The sequence below is a fragment of the Bubalus kerabau genome, chromosome 20 (genome assembly GCF_029407905.1).
Source record: "Bubalus kerabau isolate K-KA32 ecotype Philippines breed swamp buffalo chromosome 20, PCC_UOA_SB_1v2, whole genome shotgun sequence".
Classification (NCBI taxonomy): domain Eukaryota; kingdom Metazoa; phylum Chordata; class Mammalia; order Artiodactyla; family Bovidae; genus Bubalus; species Bubalus kerabau.
The window spans coordinates 7,893,647-7,910,807 of NC_073643.1; the positions used below are offsets into that span (position 1 = coordinate 7,893,647).

Genomic DNA, 17,161 nt, shown 5'->3' on the forward strand with positions numbered 1-17,161 from the left:
CTCAGTCCATAGCTCATCAGGCACTCTGTCTATCAGATCTAGTCCCTTAAATCTATTTCTCACTTCCACTGTATAATCATAAGGGATTTGATTTAGGTCATACCTGAATGGTCCAGTGGTTTTCCCTACTTTCTTCAATTTAAGTCTGAATCTGGCAATAAGGAGTTCATGATCTGAGCCACAGTCAGCTCCTGGTCTTGTTTTTGCTGACTGTATAGAGTTTCTCCGTCTCTGGCTGCAAAGAATATAATCAATCTGATTTCAGTGTTGACCATCTTGTGATGTCCACGTGTAGAGTCTTTTCTTGTGTTAAAAAAACAGTGGAAAGAGCGCAAAGGGCACCGTTAAATGGACCAATATTACATTATAGGAGTCCAAGAAGGGAGAGAGGAAGGGGCCATGAGATTTGAAGAAATAATGGCAGAAAACTTCCCAAATTTGAGAAAAGACATGAATCTATAAATTTAAGAAACTTAATGAATGTCAAGTACATTACACCCAAAGGAACCCATACTGACCACAAACTGAACCCAAAGGACCACAAACTGAGACACATTCTAGTTAAACTACTGAAAGCCAAAAACTAAGAAAATCTTGAAAGCAATAAGGGGAAAGTTAAGTTGTCACTTAAAAGCCATCCTCAATAAGATTATCAGCAGGTTTCTCAGAAACTTTGAAGGCCATGATGCAGTAGGAATGTACATTTAAAATCTGAAAGAAAAAAACTCTAAACCAAGAATTCTATACCTTTCAAGATCTTTCCAGATGAACAAAAGCTAAGAGGTTTCATAACCACTCTACAAAGTCATTCTTTAATTTGAAAGGCTTTCAACAGTAACTCAAATCTATAAAAAATATAAACACACGGAGAAATATGAAAACCAATTACTATAATTTTGAATATAACATTATTCATGCTTTAAAAGGCAGGCACACAGAAATAAGCATAAACCTGTTAATTGGTACACAATATATAAAAATACAATTTGTGACATCAATAAAAAAGGATGAAGCTGTAAAGGATTAAGAGCTTTACATGACTAAAATTGGTATTAATTTAAAATAGACTATTATAACTTTAGGATGGTATATGTAATCTCTCTAATAACCACAAGTGAAATAATTATAGAATACAGACAAAAATGACAGAGGAATCAACTTATCACTTCAAAAAAAAAAAAAAGAAAAATCAACTAAATCCCAAGGAAGACAATAATGGAGAAAATGCAGGACAGTGATGCTGTAAGACACCCAGAAAACAAACAAAATGGCAGGAGTACGTCATTATCAGTAATTACTTTAAATGTAAATAGATGAAATTCCTCAATGAGAAGACAGAAACAGGCAGAATGGATTTTTTTTTTTTTTTTTTTTTACTTTATTTTTGGCTGTGCTAGGACTCCATTGCTGCGTGAGGGCTTTCTCTAATGGTGGTGCACAGGGACTGTATTCTTCATTGCAGTGCCCCGGCTTCTTGTTTCGGGGGCTTCTTGGCGGAGCACAGGCCCTAGGTGTGCAGGCTTCAGTAGCTGTGGTGTGTGGGTTTGGTAGTTGTATGGCAGGTGGGATCTTCCTGGACCAGGGATCAAACCCATGTCCCCTGCACTGGCAGGTAGATTCTTAACCACTGGATTACCAGGGGGAAGTCCCAGAATGGATTTTAAAACAACGTTCAACTATATGCTCTCTGTAAGAGAATCACTTAAGAGCTAAGAAGACGTGTACATTCGAAGTAAAAGGATGAAGGAAAATTTCATGCAAACAGTAGCCAAGGCAAGGATGGTTATACTGGTACCAGGCAAATTAAACTCTCAGGTCAAAAACTTACCAGACACAGGGACATTATATACTGATAAAAGAATCAATTCACTAAGAAGGTATAACTGTTATAGCCACACATCCACCAAACATCAAAGCTCCAAAATGTACAAGGCAAACATTTATAGAATTGAGGAGGAAATACACAGCTGTAAAATAATAGGAGATTTCAACACCCCACTATTGATAATGGATTAAAAGCAACCAAGACAGTATCAATAAGAAAAGACAAACATCACCGTAGTCCAACTGGACTTATACACGTACTGATGGCCCCATCAAATAGCAGAATACACATTTTTCTCAAGTGTGTGTGGGACATCCCCCTGGATAGACTGAATGTCAGCCCACAAAACAAGTCAATAAATTTTAAGACTGAAATCAAAGTATCTTTTCCAATCACAGTGCAATTAAACTAGAAATCAATAGTGGAAGGAAAACTGAGAAATCCACAGGTATGTGGAAACTCAACAACATACTCTTAACCAATGGCTCAAAGAAGAAATCACAAGAGAAATCAGAACTTTATCTCAAGACTAATGAAAATAAAAACACATACCAAAATGTATGGGATGCTGGAAAAATGGTGTTAATGGGAAAATATATAGCTATAAATACTTGAGTTTGTAAAGCTCTGAGATCAGTAACCTTTGAACCCTAAGAAACAAGCTAAATAAAACTAAACCCATAGCTAACAGAAGGAAATAATAAAAGACTAGCATAGAAGTAAACAATATATTTCATGTAAAGGTGAGCACAATAAAGGACAGAAATGGTGTGGACCTAACAGAAGCTGAAGATACTAAGAACAGGAGGCAAGAATACACAGAACTGTACAAAAAAGACCTTCATGACCCAGAAAACCATGATGGTGTGATCACTCACCTAGAGTCAGACATCCTGGAGTCCGAAGTCAAGTGGGCCTTAGGAAGCATCACTATGAACAAAGCTAGTGGAGGTGATGGAATTCCAGTTGAGCTCTTTCAAATCCTGAAAGATGATGCTGTGAAAGTGCTGGACTCAATATGCCAGCAAATTTGGAAAACTCAGCAGTGGCCACAGGACTGGAAAAGGTCAGTTTTCATTCCAATCCCAAAGAAAGGCAATGTCAAAAAATGCTCCAACTGTCGCACAATTGCACTCATCTCAGTTCAGTGCAGTCACTCAGTCGTGTCTGACTCTTTGCAACCCCATGAATCGCAGCACACCAGGCCTCCCTGTCCATCACCAACTCCTGGAGTTCACTCAAACGCATGTGCATCGAGTCAGTGATGCCATCCAGCCATCTCATCCTCTGTTGTCCCCTTCTCTTCCTGCCCCCAATCCCTCCCAGCATCAGAGTCTTTTCCAATGAGTCACCTCTTTGCATGAGGTGGCCAAAGTATTGGAGTTTCAGCCTCAGCATCAGTCCTTCCAATGAACACCCAGGACTGGTCTCCTTTAGGATGGACTGGTTGGATCTCCTTGCAGTCCAAAGGACTCTCAAGAGTCTTCTCCAACACCACAGTTCAAAAGCATCAATTCTTCGGCACTCAGCTTTCTTAATAATCCAACTCTCACATCCATACATGACCACTGGGAAAACCATAGCCTTGACTAGATGGACCTTTGTTGGCAAAGTAATATCTCTGCTTTTTAACATGCTGTCTAGGTTGGTCATAACTTTCCTTCCAAGGAGTAAGCGTCTTTTAATTTCATGGCTGCAATCACCATCTGCAGTGATTTTGGAGCCCCCAAAAATAAAGTCTGACATTGTTTCCACTGTTTCCCCATCTATTTGCCATGAAGTGATGGGACCAGATGCCATGATCTTAGTTTTCTGAATGTTGAGCTTTAGGCCAACTTCTTCACTCTCCTCTTTCACCCTCATCAAGAGGCTCTTTAGTTCCTTTTCCCTTTCTGCCATAAGGGTGGTGTCATCTGCATATCTGAGGTTATTGACATCTCACATACTAGTAAAGTAATGCTCAAAGTTCTCCAAGCCAGGCTTCAACAGTACTTGAACCATGAACTTCCAGATGTTCAAGCTGGATTTAGAAAAGCCAGAGGAACCAGAGATCAAATTGTCAACATCGATTGGAGCACTGAAAAAGCAAGCAAGTTCCAGAAAAACATCTATTTCTGTTTTATTGACTATGCCAAAGCCTTTGACTCTGTGGATCACAATAAACTGTGGAAAATTCTGAAAGAGATGGGAATACTAGACCACCTGACCTGCCTCTTGAGAAATCTATATGCAGGTCAAGAACAACAGTTTGAACTGGACATGGAACAACAAACTGGTTCCAAATTGGGAAAGGAGTACGTCAAGGCTGTATATTGTCATCCTGCTTATTTAATTATATGCAGAGTACACCATGAGAAACGCTGGGCTGGAGGAAGCACAAGCTGGAATCAAGATTTCCAGGAGAAATATCAATAACCTCAGATATGCAGATGACACCACCCTTATGGCAGAAAGAGAAGAAGAACTAAAGAGCCTCTTAATGAAAGTGAAAGAGGAGAGTGAAAAAGTTGGCTTAAAACTCAACATGCAGAAAATTAAGATCATGGCATCTGGTCCCATCACTTCATGGCAAATAGATGGGGAAACAATGGAAACAGTGACAGACTTTGTTTTCTTGGGCTTCAAAATCACTGCAGATGGTGACTGCAGCCATGACATTAAAAGATGCTTACTCCTTGGAAGAAAAGCTATGGCCAACCTAGATAGCATATTGAAAAGCAGAGACACTATTTTGCCAAAAAAGGTCTGTCTACTCAAAGCTATGGTTTTTCCCGTAGTCATGTATGGATGTGAGAGCTGGATTATAAAGAAAGCTGAGCGCCGAAGAACTGATGATGCTTTTGAACTGTGGTGCTAGAGAAGACTCTTGAGAGTCCCCTGGATTGCAAGGAGATCAAACCAGTCCATCCTAAAAGTAATCAGTCCTGAATGTTCAGTGGAAGGACTGATGTTGAAGCTGAAACTCCAATTCTTTGACCACCTGATGCGAAGAACTGACTCATTGGAAAAGACCCTGATGCTGTGAAAGACTGAAGGCAGGGGCAGAAGGGGATGACAGAGGGTGAGATGGCTGGATGGCATCACCGACTCGATGGACATGAGTTTGAGCAAGCTCCAGGAGTTGATGATGGACAGGGAAGCCTGACTTGCTGCAGTCCATGGAGTCAGAAAGAGTCAGACATGACTGAGCAACTGAACTGAAACAAAATAAAGTCTCACTTCCAGATTTCAAAACTGGTACTGGCATAAAATCACAGACATATACCAATGGAACAGACTAGGGAGTCCAGGAATAAACCCTTCACAGATGATCAAATGATTTTCGATAAGACAACCATTCAATGGGGAAAAGAGTGTTTCCAACAAATGGTTCCAGGAAAACAGGATATCGATATGCAGAGTCATAAAACTGGACACTTACCTAACACCATATACAAAAGTTCACTTGAACTGAATCAAAAATGTAAAACATAAGAGCTAAAACTATGAAACTCTTAGAAGACAACATAAGGGGAAAGCTCCATGAAATTAGATTTGGCAATAATTTCTTGGATATGATATCCAAAGCACAAGATGAGCCACCTGGGAGGCCCAGGAAAAAATTGGACTTCATCAAAGTTAAATACTTTTGTACATCAAAGGACAGTTATCAACAGAATGAAAAGGCAACCCACAGAATGGGAGGAAATATTTGCAAATCATGTATATTAATATATAAAAGAACGCAATTAGAAACTGTGCAAAGCACTTTAACAGACATTTCTCCATAAGATACACAAATGGTCAATAAATACATGGGAAAGATGGTCAACATCACTAAAAATCATTAGGGAAATGCAAGTCAAACCCACAATGAGATAACTGTTCACACCCATTAGGATGATTGTAAAAACAACACAATTCTGCAGAGGCACAAAGGTGGCTTTCAAGGTGTGGACAAACAGGTTTCTTTCCCCAGGCAGTGGGTACATGGGTGTTTATAATTATTCCTGAAACTGTAATATGTTTTATGTAATTCTTTATATGATGTTTCGCAATATTTTAAAAGGCCAAATGAACTCCCCGCCACGACCAAAAAAAAAAAGTGATGGATCTCCATTTTACGCCCCAGACGGTTTATGCTCTGGTGTAAGACTGGAATATCGAAAGACACCACAGTGATTCCTTTGCAGTCTCCTCATTAAAGATTTCCCTCTCAAAATACATCTAACCTGCTTTCCCTCTCAGAAATAAAATGATTCCACTTTCTTCTCCCAGATGTCTTAAGACAGTGAACCAGAACAGGCTTACCTTATCATTTTGCCTGGTAAGTCACTTCTCAAAACAAGACCATTCCCTGGATATAAGTTAAATTTTCTTATGACCTTATCAGAAAATATCCATATATGATGTTTAATGTATTTAAAACCCTGTTTTGATGGAAATATAATGGCTGTTCACATCAAATGAACACTAATCAATAAAATATGAGTTCATGCAGAGCCACCAATTCCAACAGAACTTTGGAATCCCTGAAAATCAAGCACAGACACGCAGATAAGTATAGTATTTAATCGAAATATATTTGTCTAATGTCTACAAAGTGTGAACAATTGGTCTTAAGAAAGCAGACGAAAGGCACAGAATTAGTATTACTACAGAGAAGCATTCATGCTACTGGATTGTATAAATATTCTCAGAGTGGCACAGTAAAAAATAAATTAAGCATTGAGCAAAGATCAAATACTTCATTTTCTCCTTGCTTTATATTCTGGTCATGTCTCGACCTCATTTGTAAAGGCTGAAGACTGAAACTGAACTGAAACCATGGAACACTTAGGCAGGCTGTATGGATGTTTTAATCACAGTGGTTTCCTTGCAGAGTTTGGGTCAAACAAGAGAGGGAGATGCGCTTAAAAAAAAAAAAAAATTCACTGGGTATTCTTTTCTCTTTCCCCAAATGAAATACAAGGCTGTGGTAGAGCATGTCTGTATGTGCATGCGTATATCTCACTTCTAAAGCCCTTTTTCCAAAGATAAAAGTACTGAAGTCTCCATAGGACTTGTTTTCTACCATGAAAGCAGCAGCTTCTGAAAACTGTATGACTAGCGCTTTGAGCATAAGAAATCATCAGAGAGCTTCTGGGGCAAGGATGTGGGAGGACCATCCCAAGGCAGGCCTGGCTGTGGGCTCCCCCCGAGGGGCGCTCCATCCGGGAAGGCGCCAGCCTGCACCTTGAACAGCTTCCTGCCTACTCCCCATCCCACAGGAGATGCAGATGATCTGTCTTGAGCATGGACAAACAAACAACGAAGTTGGGGGCAGAGTGGGAATCACAGCCATAATGGGAAGTGCCGGCCACCTTCCACCAGACGGACGGCAGTCCGGCCACGTCCGTTCACCTTCGTCTGGACAGGACTCGTCAACTGGAGAATACTTTGTGAGTGCAAAACATTTTTTGGCAAAAGTGAAAACTAGAAAACTTGAAACCTTATTGATAAAAAGGAGCTCATAATCACCCACGTCGCTGTTGGTAAGTGCAGTATTTCCATGTGTAGTGATACCCAGCAGACGGAGCGCGTGCGTGTGAACAGACGGTGTGCGGGGAGCTCTGCACACAGACACGTGCACACACAAGCCCAAAGGCTCTTGAATAAGTTCGATCCCAGCAGAGTCTGGGGGCGCGTTGTTCACAACAGAATCTCTCTTGGGTGCCATGTCTTGAGTGCTCTCAGGCGGCCTCAGGGAAGACCAGCAGAACCTTGATACCGTACCACTTTAATTCCTACAAAATCAGGGCTATTTCTGAAAGCTCTGCGTCTCCACCCATCAGTGTGCCTTCCACAGTGGGTTGAAGTACACCCAGCCGTCACCCTGCAAGAGACAGGAGGACTCATCAATACGTGAAGACCTGTCGGCGAGGCGAGGGCAGAAGCGAAGGGGTCCTCCCTGCCCAGCCCCAGCACCCTGCAGGGCAGCGCTGGCTCCCGCCAGCCTGTGCCCCTGCCTCGCTCCTCAAGGCGCACAGCCCGGCCGCACTGCTGGTCTCACAACCCCTCCTCGAGCCCACAGGGCCTGCGCATCTGCCGCTTCAGGAGGAAACCCCATGAAATGACCAAAACAACAAAGAGGAGGCGGACGGCCTGTGTGGTTTCCGTCAAGAAAGATTAATTGGCCCCAAAAGGAAAAGCACCTTGAAACGGCAGGACAGGAGGCAAAAAGGAAGGTATTTGGATGAACGGACAGGGAACAGAGAAAACAAGGGCCTGAGTAGGAGGAACCTGCCCAAAGCAATGACTTTACAGCCAGCTAAAGGCACACAGCAGGCGGCAGCCCCATACACGCCAGCAGCCCCAGGAGACGACACCAGTCACACGCAGTACCGGTGAGGAAAAGCCGAGACCCGGTGGTGTGGGCCCGGCGCCAGCCTAGAGGAGCGCGCTGCATGGTAACCAGGCTGGGCTGGTCTGTACCCTCTAGGTGTCCTCAAGCCTGTTAGAGACGGACGGGCTTTTATACACCCTCTAGCGGGAGAAAGAATGGGGCTGGCTGTCATTTTACTTCTTCACATGCAGCGGCCACAGGAGCCAAGCCGAGGAGTTGTCTCTGGGAGACTAGATCTAGCTCGCGGTCGGATCCCACGGGATCCCGTGATGGCTACTTTGACGTGTCGATGTGACCGGCCCCGAGTTGTTTGTTTCTGAGCCTGAGAGTAAGGGTGTTTCTGGAGGAGGGTGGCATGTGGGTTGGTGGGTGGGGTGCGGTAGACACCCTGCCCCCGTGCGGGGGAGGGGATAGCCCCATCTCCCCCTGCCGGAGTAGAACCGGAGCGGGAGGAGGTGAGGATCGGCCTTCTCTGTCTTGCCTCACTCATCTGGACTTCTGCTTTTGAGCTGAGGTTCACACCATCAGCTCCCCGGGTCTCAGGCTTAGGATTGAATAAACCACTGGCTCTCCTGCAGTTCCAGCTTGCAACCCACAGATCTCATGGCTTTGCAGCCCCATCTCATCATAGATCTACATGAGCTCCTATCCCCTGTTGGTTCTGTGCTGTTTCTCTGGGGAACCCTGACTAATAGAGAGTCGCCTGCCCTGGGCAAGCCCTCCAGACAGGGACCCGCTCCCAGTGTCCCCCAGCAGGCTTCCTGTCTAAAGCAGCGGCAACCATGACGCCAACCCTCAGCCCACAGCCCTGGCTCCAGCCTCTGGGAGCTGGGCCCAGCCCACCTCATGGTCACCCTCTCTCCCTGCAGCCTTCCAGCTACTTGGGGCCATCCTTCCACAGAGTGCAAGTCAGACGCCGCCAGCGCCCAGACTCGGAAAGTCCAGACAGACTGCCACTGGCTCTCAGTGTCTAAACTTAGATTCCTCGACACCAGCTGAGTATCTGATCTCTAATAGAAATTCTGATTTCTGGCTTCTCGTAAGAACTGGGGAATCGGCCTGTGATGGCCTGGAGGTGAGTAGCATCCACCCCTTCGGGTACAGACTGGGATCTGTCTGGTCCCCACTGGCCTGTTTCTCTCATCGACTGTCTCAGACTCCTGACCGCCTGCCTGAAAAACTGCGGCTCCTGCACTCCTGTTGTTTCCAGTTCTGTTCTCGGAGCTGGGCGCATGGCGCTCCGACCAGCAGAGGGGCCCGCAGGCGGGGGGGGGGTGGTTTCCCCAGGACTCCTGGTGACCTGGGACAACCCTCCCCACCCCCCGCCGGTCTCCCTCCAAGTCCATTCCATCGGCCCCACGAGAGGCAAAGCTCTAAAAAGGTGCTTGTCATAGGAAGGTTCCAACCTCCCCAAGGGAGGAGATGGGCTGGGCAGGCCTTTCCCGTTAACTCGCTATAGAAGACAGAGCAGCAGTCTGCGACCTCTGTGAAGCGCTACGTGCCCGGGGCCGCGGCCCCGTGCGCGCCTCCCCACCGGCAGGGGCACTCCTCTAATGGAAACCTGAGAGCGGCCGGCACTCAGGGCCCCCACCGCGGCCGCCAAGCCCAGCCCTCCGCGCCAGTCCCACGGCGGAGACGGGACAGCCCGCCCACCCCACCGCCGGGTCACCTCCTGGATGAAGTACTTGGGCCGCCAGGGCGCACGGAGGTTCTCCCGCTTCCGCTCCTCCGCCCGCTGCTTCTCCTCCAGCCGCCGCTTCTGCTCGGTGGCCGCCTCCATGTCCCCTAGGCGCAGGCACCGGGTCACCTCCCGCCAGAGGTTCCTGGGGGAACATGGGGGGCACAGTTAGCAGTCAGGCAGGGCCAGCGGCCCGAGGCTGCGGTCCCGGGGCCCCATCTGCACCCTACCCTGAATCCCCTCTCCCCTCCCAGGCGGGCTCTGAGTCCCGGGGGACCAGTCTAGGGGTGACGGGAGGAATCCTGCTGCTCCTACAGACAGAATCCACGCAGACCCTTCCACGCGCGGGTACCTTGTTTATAAGCTGTTTACATTAACTCATCACCACAACACCCCAGTAAGACAGACGTGTTGTTAGGACCCCATCCTAAAGCAGAGAAAAGACGACCCACACCCAGGGCAGCCACCTGCCTGAGGTCAGCAAGTTGACGGATGCAAACAGCAGCTACTCCCACAGGGGAAGCCCATACTAGGAGTTTCAGACACCAGGATCCACCACCTGCCCGTGTCTACATGCAAAGTCAGACTCATTCATTCATTCGTTTACTGGAGAAGCCATCAGCTTCCCTCCTCAGGAAACACCTCCCTGCTAGTCCCACTCTGTGCTGGAGCTGAGTTGAGGGGGGGACCTGCATTTAGGTGAAGGGTCACTTCCTCACTTTCTCATATCAGGACCCGCCCAGATTCCGCACAAAGGAAACAGCAGACTTTACAGCGAGCACCCCTCCCTGGCTTGGGGGACACGGATGCCTCTTCAGCAGGCTGAGCACAGGCGCCCTGTTAGCTCCTAGGTCAGGGAGTCGGCAGTGGAGCGGCCAAGCCGTCTGAGACAGCAGCCTCCTGGGGAATCCGAGTCCAGGACGGGAGCTGGGCTCAGGCTGCAGAGGCCAGACTGCCCGCTCCTGCCCCGATCAGTGCCCACCCCACAAAGCACCAGGGACAGTGGCGTCCCGGCTCCCAGCGTACACAGGAGAAAGCTCTGGAGCGGGGCAGGAAGCCAGGTCCAACCGGGCTCCCAGCCCTTGCTCTTTCTACCGCACCCTGAGAGCTTAGAGGGGAAGAAGAGGTGGGCTCAAACAGGAAAAGGCAGGTGGGGAAGCAGACAGGGCGGGCTGGTTGCTGCCTCCAACTGGCTTTTCCATTGCCCCCACCTTCAACGCACATCTCGTGCAGAGGCAATGACCAGGTGCCTGGACATCTACGGTGGGGGTGCTCCCAGGGCAGAACTTCCCCTGACAAGTCCCATCATAGGATAGTGGCCTCAAAACTAGAGGGCAGAGAGCCCCCGTGGCTGGAGACAGGGCGGTGAGCAAGGAGCAGCCCCACGTCAAGGGCTCTGCCCATTCGTTCACAGGCTCCACCCAGAGCCCCTTGGAGGGGCAAGGCCAGGGCTCGCTGAGGAAGGCGCTGAACTTCAGGCCGAAACACAGGGCAGAAAAGCCTCCAGGGCTGGGAGGGTAGGAGCAAGTGAGCGTGAAAAGCAAAAAGGAAGCCCACGGAGCCCTCGCGGAGAGCAGGGAGGTCCTGGAGGCCGAGGGTGGTCAGCAGCAGCATGCAGGCCAGGCTCGGGGCATCGTGAGCACGCTGACGGGGGTGGCTGATGAAAAGCAGGTTCTCTTCCCACAATGGGGCAGGGGTTCCCTTCCACGGGGCAGGTGGGGGCCGGGCCCCTGTGGGGCCAAGGCAACCGGGCAGTCCTTCACTTGGCCTCCACAGGTGGGGCCTGGCTGGCGGGCATGTAAGCGGGCTCAGGTGCTCCGAACGGCAGGTGCCACACCTCTGGGCCATTCCCACCACGAGAAACAAGGTGGGCGGCTGGGTTTGCCGACGGCCCAGCTCCAGGTGCCAGGGAGTCCACGTGTGTGAGACAAGAAGCGTCAACCCCCGCCCCCTCCCATTCCACACTCCATCCCCCATCCGCTCTACTCCAGGCAGGGCCAGAGCTCCCCGCCTGAAGAGGCTTCCTAAGGACCAGCTAAGCCACGGACGTCCTTGGGAGCTCAGCTCCGGGAATCAGAGTTTAGTGCTCAACAGCCACGCCAGAAACAAGGAGGGCTGTGATAGGAACCGCAGGGCTCCTGACTGGGGGGCGGCGTCATCGGAGGCCATGTGGACAGGGGACGCGTCCCATCACAGCTCACTGGGCTGGGTTCACGCCCTCCCTTCCGACACAGAGGCCACACTCTGATCAACGAGCACCAGGGGATGACTCCCAGCTCAAAGCCAGATTTCCAGGACACCGCAGCTCTCTTTCTAGTAAGCTCGGTGACAACGTATGATTTACACACACTGGGACCCCTGGCTCATTTCCACATAATAAGCACTTTTCCAATTTGGCGGCAAACTTTTCTGGTCATGGCAAACCCTTTCAGAGGATCATCTGTGATTTCATTTTAATCCCACGTCATCTTTCTATAGAGCAGCACGCTTTTCGGTAAGAGCAGGGGCCAGCAAACGTTCTCCTCTGAGGGCCCGCGAGCCAGCGTTTCGGGCTTTGCAGGCCGTGTGGTCTCGGTCACCACTGTCTCACTAGTACTGTCGCAAGACGGTGGCCGCAAACAGATGAACACGGCGGTGTTCCCACAGAATTGCACAAAAGTTGTTTACAAGGTGCGATCTGGCCTGAGGGGCAAACTTGGCTGACCTCCTGGATTTAAAAATTTTAATGGCATATTTCCAGAAGATTCTGCTTCTATACTTGCATAAGCATCACGTTAAGTGGCTGCAGAATATTCACATGACAGAGTGGATTCTCTTTTACTCACTTAACCATTCTCCAAATCACTGCACTGTTAGATGGTTTGTTGTTTAATTTTTAAAAAATACCCAAATTTCAGTTTTAAACCCTTTTTGAATTGAAGGAGTCTCCCTTAGATGACATTCCCAGAAGCAGACTACAGGATAAAGGAGAAGTCATGAATTTAAAGCTACTGGTCCCTGCAGCGAACCTGGCACCTTCCTGCACAAGACACAGTGTCAATTTTATCACAGTTTCGCCAGCACAGAAGTTTTTAAAATTATGTTGCTAATCTGGTAAGAAAAAAAAAAAAAGTATCTCATTGCTTAATTGCATGGTTTTTTGATTACTAGCATCTCTCCGTACTTAACTTAGTGATTAAGTAACAGACCAGCAGAGCTGACAAATTCTCCTAAGACAGGCAGTAACGTCCAGGCGGGTTGTCTTCACATTCTGCCCCAGGACTGCAGAACAGTAAACTGAAAGCGACAACCGGTCTACTCCTAAGTGACAGCCAGAGGATAACTCAAGTTTCTAAAGGAATCAGAACATGATTCTGGCCCCGTCCCCTGAGACGTCCTCTCTGCCCCTTGGGTCATGTGCTGAGGACACCTAAGCTTGGGCCCCACCTGGACTCCATGGGGCCCTGCTTCTCCAGGGGGCGGATTTTCTTGGGGTACACGGGCAGTGTGGTCGTGTCGATGACCTTGGTCTCCCCGTTGTTGTAGGTGAACTCCAGGGTCCCGTTCCACTCCCCGTGGGCTTTGCACACGATGGTGTTGGTGGGGTTGTGCTTCACTTCTGCTGTGACCCTGAATGAACGAAGAGTGCAGTGCACACACTTAGTGAGATTATCAGAACACAGACTGACTTCAAAAGGTGTGCTCACATTGAGAGACTTTTTTTTAATGGGGCTGCTCTTTTGCTCAAAGACTAGCTCTTAAAGTGTGATCTAACATCCTTGAGCAGATAAGGAAAGCATCAGTGGGCAAACAGGTAGATCTGAATAAAGTCTAAGGATGCAGCAATGTTAACTGCTTAGGTTTTTTTTTTTTTAATTGAAGTATACTTAATTTACAATGTGTATTAGTTTCAAGAAAACAGTGATTCATATAGTTTCACACACATATATGAACATGATATTTTTTCAGATTCTTTTCACTTACAGGTTTATAATAAGGTACTGAGTAGAGCTCCCTGTGCTATACAGGAGGGCCTTATAGTTTACCTGTTTTATATAAAGTATGTATCTGTTAATCCCAAAGTCCTAATTTAGCCCCTCCTCGGTTTTCCCAGTTTGTTTTCAATTAATATTGTTTTACTGATTTTTGAAAATAAATTAGGCAGCTTAAAATTATACGTGCTTTATTGCTCTTTATTGTGAGTTGTTTAGTTGAATCTCATCGATTTCTTAGTTTTGATAAACACACAAAGGTTTTACAAGATGTTGTTATTGGGGTGGAAATCACCCCTCTTCCTCAAATAGCATCTAACGGTGTACATTTGGGGACCTCTCTGGCGTCCAGTGGTTAAAATTCCACACTCCCACTGCAGGGTGGTGGGTTTGACCCTGGTGGAACTGGGGTCGCCGGTTGGAACTAGATCCTGCATGCTGTGGGGCACAGCCAAAAAATTTTTTTAGTAGTAACAGTGAACATTTCAACCACCAAAAAAAACATAAGAGCCTCAGGAGAACTTTTCAATCACTAAATGAGGGCGACTCCCTGTGGTCTGGTTTATGAGGGTCCAGGTGGAGGTGTGTGCCCTCTCGCCTCACCCACCCAGCCGGGGGACTCGGGCTCAGCTCTCAGCCAAGGCAGAGCCCACTCCCTCTCCCTAGGAGCCTGCTGCGGGCAGAATAACACAGCAGGAATGGGAGGTGGAGGACCCTCTTTTCCTCTTTTCATCCACACTCCGGATGAATGTGGAGTTTCTGAACACGGGCCTGGAAGCGTTCCCCCTGAACCTGGACACAGCTGCGGGCCCAGAGCGCACCCAGAATCCTCTGGCGGATCCTGCGGGAAGGGTGTCTGTGCTGTGCTGGTAACGCTTTAACAATGGGCTCACCACGAGGGAAACACTCAGTTTGCAGCCCTTCTGTGAATTTCTTCCCTGCCCCAACCTTGGTGGATTCTCAAGCCATCAGGCAGGATGAGGGCCCGCAGAGCAGGGGAGAAACACACACAATTGGCTCTTAGGAGCCAGTGAGTCCAGCTCCAAAATGGCCAGGACGGCATCCACTTCCTGGGGGACAGTCCAACACCCCTAGGTGAACACCACCCAGGACAACTTTCCAAGAGAAAGGTATAAGAAAGTCCTCCTTTGCTTATCCAGTGATCTGCTCCAAAGGGGGAGAACCTTATAACCAGAACCATGAAAACGAGGTGAAGCTCTGCTCCAAGCCCTCTCCTTCCTCTTCTTAAGGCATGCTTCCTAGCTTCCCAAAGGAGAGAAACAATGCTGCTTTCAAAGACACAGGATTCAGGATGTTGCGTGAAGCTCATGGACCAACTGTATCAGAACAGGTCAGGCAGAGGCCTGGGGAGCGAGAGGTGACCCCAGAAGCCCTCTGATCTCTGCTCTGTGTTCCGCCAGCACCTCACCAGACTGGGAAGGGTTCAGAACTCTGCCCCAGGAGACCTGTCATCTGAAAAAGATCCCTTAACTGAATTTTGATTATCGATGCACCTCCCGGCTGGAACCCAGGCTTCTGATGGAGAGAAGAGGCCTGGGGCCTCGTGATCAGACGGACATGGGCCCGGCCCCGGCGGCCACCTACCTGTGGACCTTGCCCCCGTAGAAAGGCTTCGTGTGGAAGATGACGGTGGCCGAGTAGCCAGTCTTGGCGCAGGTGATGCTGACTTTGCCTCCGAGCTCCACCCACGGGAGGGTGAGGATGGACCGGGCGTAGGCGCTGGGCAGGGTGAACACGTACTCCTCCCCGTGCTCCAGGAGCCGCAGCACGCCTGCGGGAAGACGGCGAGTCAGGCTCGCCCGCCACGGAAGGGCGGCTGGCGAAACCCAGCGTGACCCTGCGGGGCTTCGTGCCCCTCGTTGCTCATCGGCAAGACTCCAGCCTCCCCAACCTCCCTGGAGGTCCAAAGGGCAAACCTGCACAGCTGTTAACCAAGAAAGGAGCAGCGCTGCTGCTGACTGCAGCCGGGACCTGGGAACCTGTGCGCCCACCGATGGAGGAACGGACTGCGGAGATGCGGCCCAGGCACCCAGGGGAATATCAGCCAGAAAAAGAGTGAAACTGAGCCATTCATAGAGATGTGGACAGACCTAGTCTGTCGTACACAGTGAAGTCAGTCAGAAAGAGAAAAACAAATACCACATATTAACACGTATACACGGAATCTGGAAACACAGCGCAGACGGACCTAGCTCCGGGGCAAGAACAGAGACACAGACGTACAGAGTAGATGTGTGGAGCCTGCACACAGCCTTGTCTTGTCAGCAGCCCCACCCCTGAACTACTGAACTCCTCACCCCATCCTGCCGGGTTGGGACGCACAGTTTGGAGGCCAGGAGCCCACCATGTCCTCCTTTGCTGGGAAAAGCAATAAAGCTGTTCTCTTCTACTTCACCCAAAACTTGGCCTCTGATTTGATTTGGCACCAGGGCATAGAAGCTGAGCTTGCAGCATCACCGGGGACCAGAAGGTGCAAAGATGAGAAACCAAGCCTGCTCCCGCCACGGACATCATGCCTCCCACCTCTGCAAAGGTCAGCTGCCTACCTGCCAGCCCTGTGTGTGCCCTGCCTCTACTGCATGCCAGGCACCAGGAACACACATGAACAAGACAGACTCACTCTCTTCCCTCAAGAAGGTGAAAAGAAAGGTGGGTGAGACTGAGGTGCCAGCAAAGCCACAACTGTGATGAGGAGGGACGGGGAGGAGCTGACCTGGCAGGAGAGACTCCCCTGGGGAAGGGACGCAGGAGCTGGGCTAAGGGCTGAGCTGGGGAGGAGGCCAGGGGAGAGTATCAGGTTGAGGAAGGCATGTGCAAAGGCCCTGTGGCGGGAAGCAGCCAGGTGAGCACGGGGTTGGGGGGAGAAGGGGGCTGAGAAAAGGCCCCTGGGGGAGAAAGGGAGGCAGTGGGCAGAGGTGTGGAGGCTGCTCGGTCTACAGGGGCCAGACTGCACCTTTAAACTTCTAAAAGCCTGTTGACGAGTTCTGCCTTTATCCTGAGGGCGACAGACAAGCTCACAGGTTCTCAGGAAGTTAGAAAGCAGAGCGCACTGCCGCTCTCACCACCCAGGGGAGTCCGCCCTGGAAGCCGAGCACTAGACTTGGAGAGCTCTGATCCTCTTGCAACAGTGCAAATGATATGGGGTTCTCTCTTTTTCTGGGGAAAAGAATGATAGTTTGGACCAAGTTCTCAAAGGCCGCTGTGAGCGCCGCTGCACGCACCATCTCCCGGGGCTGCTAGACTGCGGGTGCGTCAGCGTCCAGCTCCTGCCTGCTGGGCGCCCCCACCGAGGGCCAGCGCCT

At 49.2% G+C, this 17,161-nt stretch overlaps 1 protein-coding gene across 7 annotated transcripts in view; it reads right to left on the reverse strand.

Annotated features, from left to right (window-relative positions):
• Positions 1–6,364: 6,364 nt before the first annotated feature.
• The window catches only part of OSBPL10 (oxysterol binding protein like 10), a 333,676-nt gene continuing 322,879 nt past the window's right edge, over positions 6,365–17,161 (reverse strand). For all 7 annotated transcript variants that reach the window (XM_055558423.1, XM_055558427.1, XM_055558426.1 and 4 more), the window contains exons 9-12: positions 15,444–15,630; positions 13,294–13,476; positions 9,859–10,012; positions 6,365–7,679 (exon numbers count right to left, since the gene is read on the reverse strand). In XM_055558423.1, coding sequence (XP_055414398.1) covers positions 7,635–7,679; positions 9,859–10,012; positions 13,294–13,476; positions 15,444–15,630 — 569 coding nt within the window. In that variant the 3' untranslated portion in view covers positions 6,365–7,634. The remainder of the gene's footprint in view (positions 7,680–9,858; positions 10,013–13,293; positions 13,477–15,443; positions 15,631–17,161) is intronic.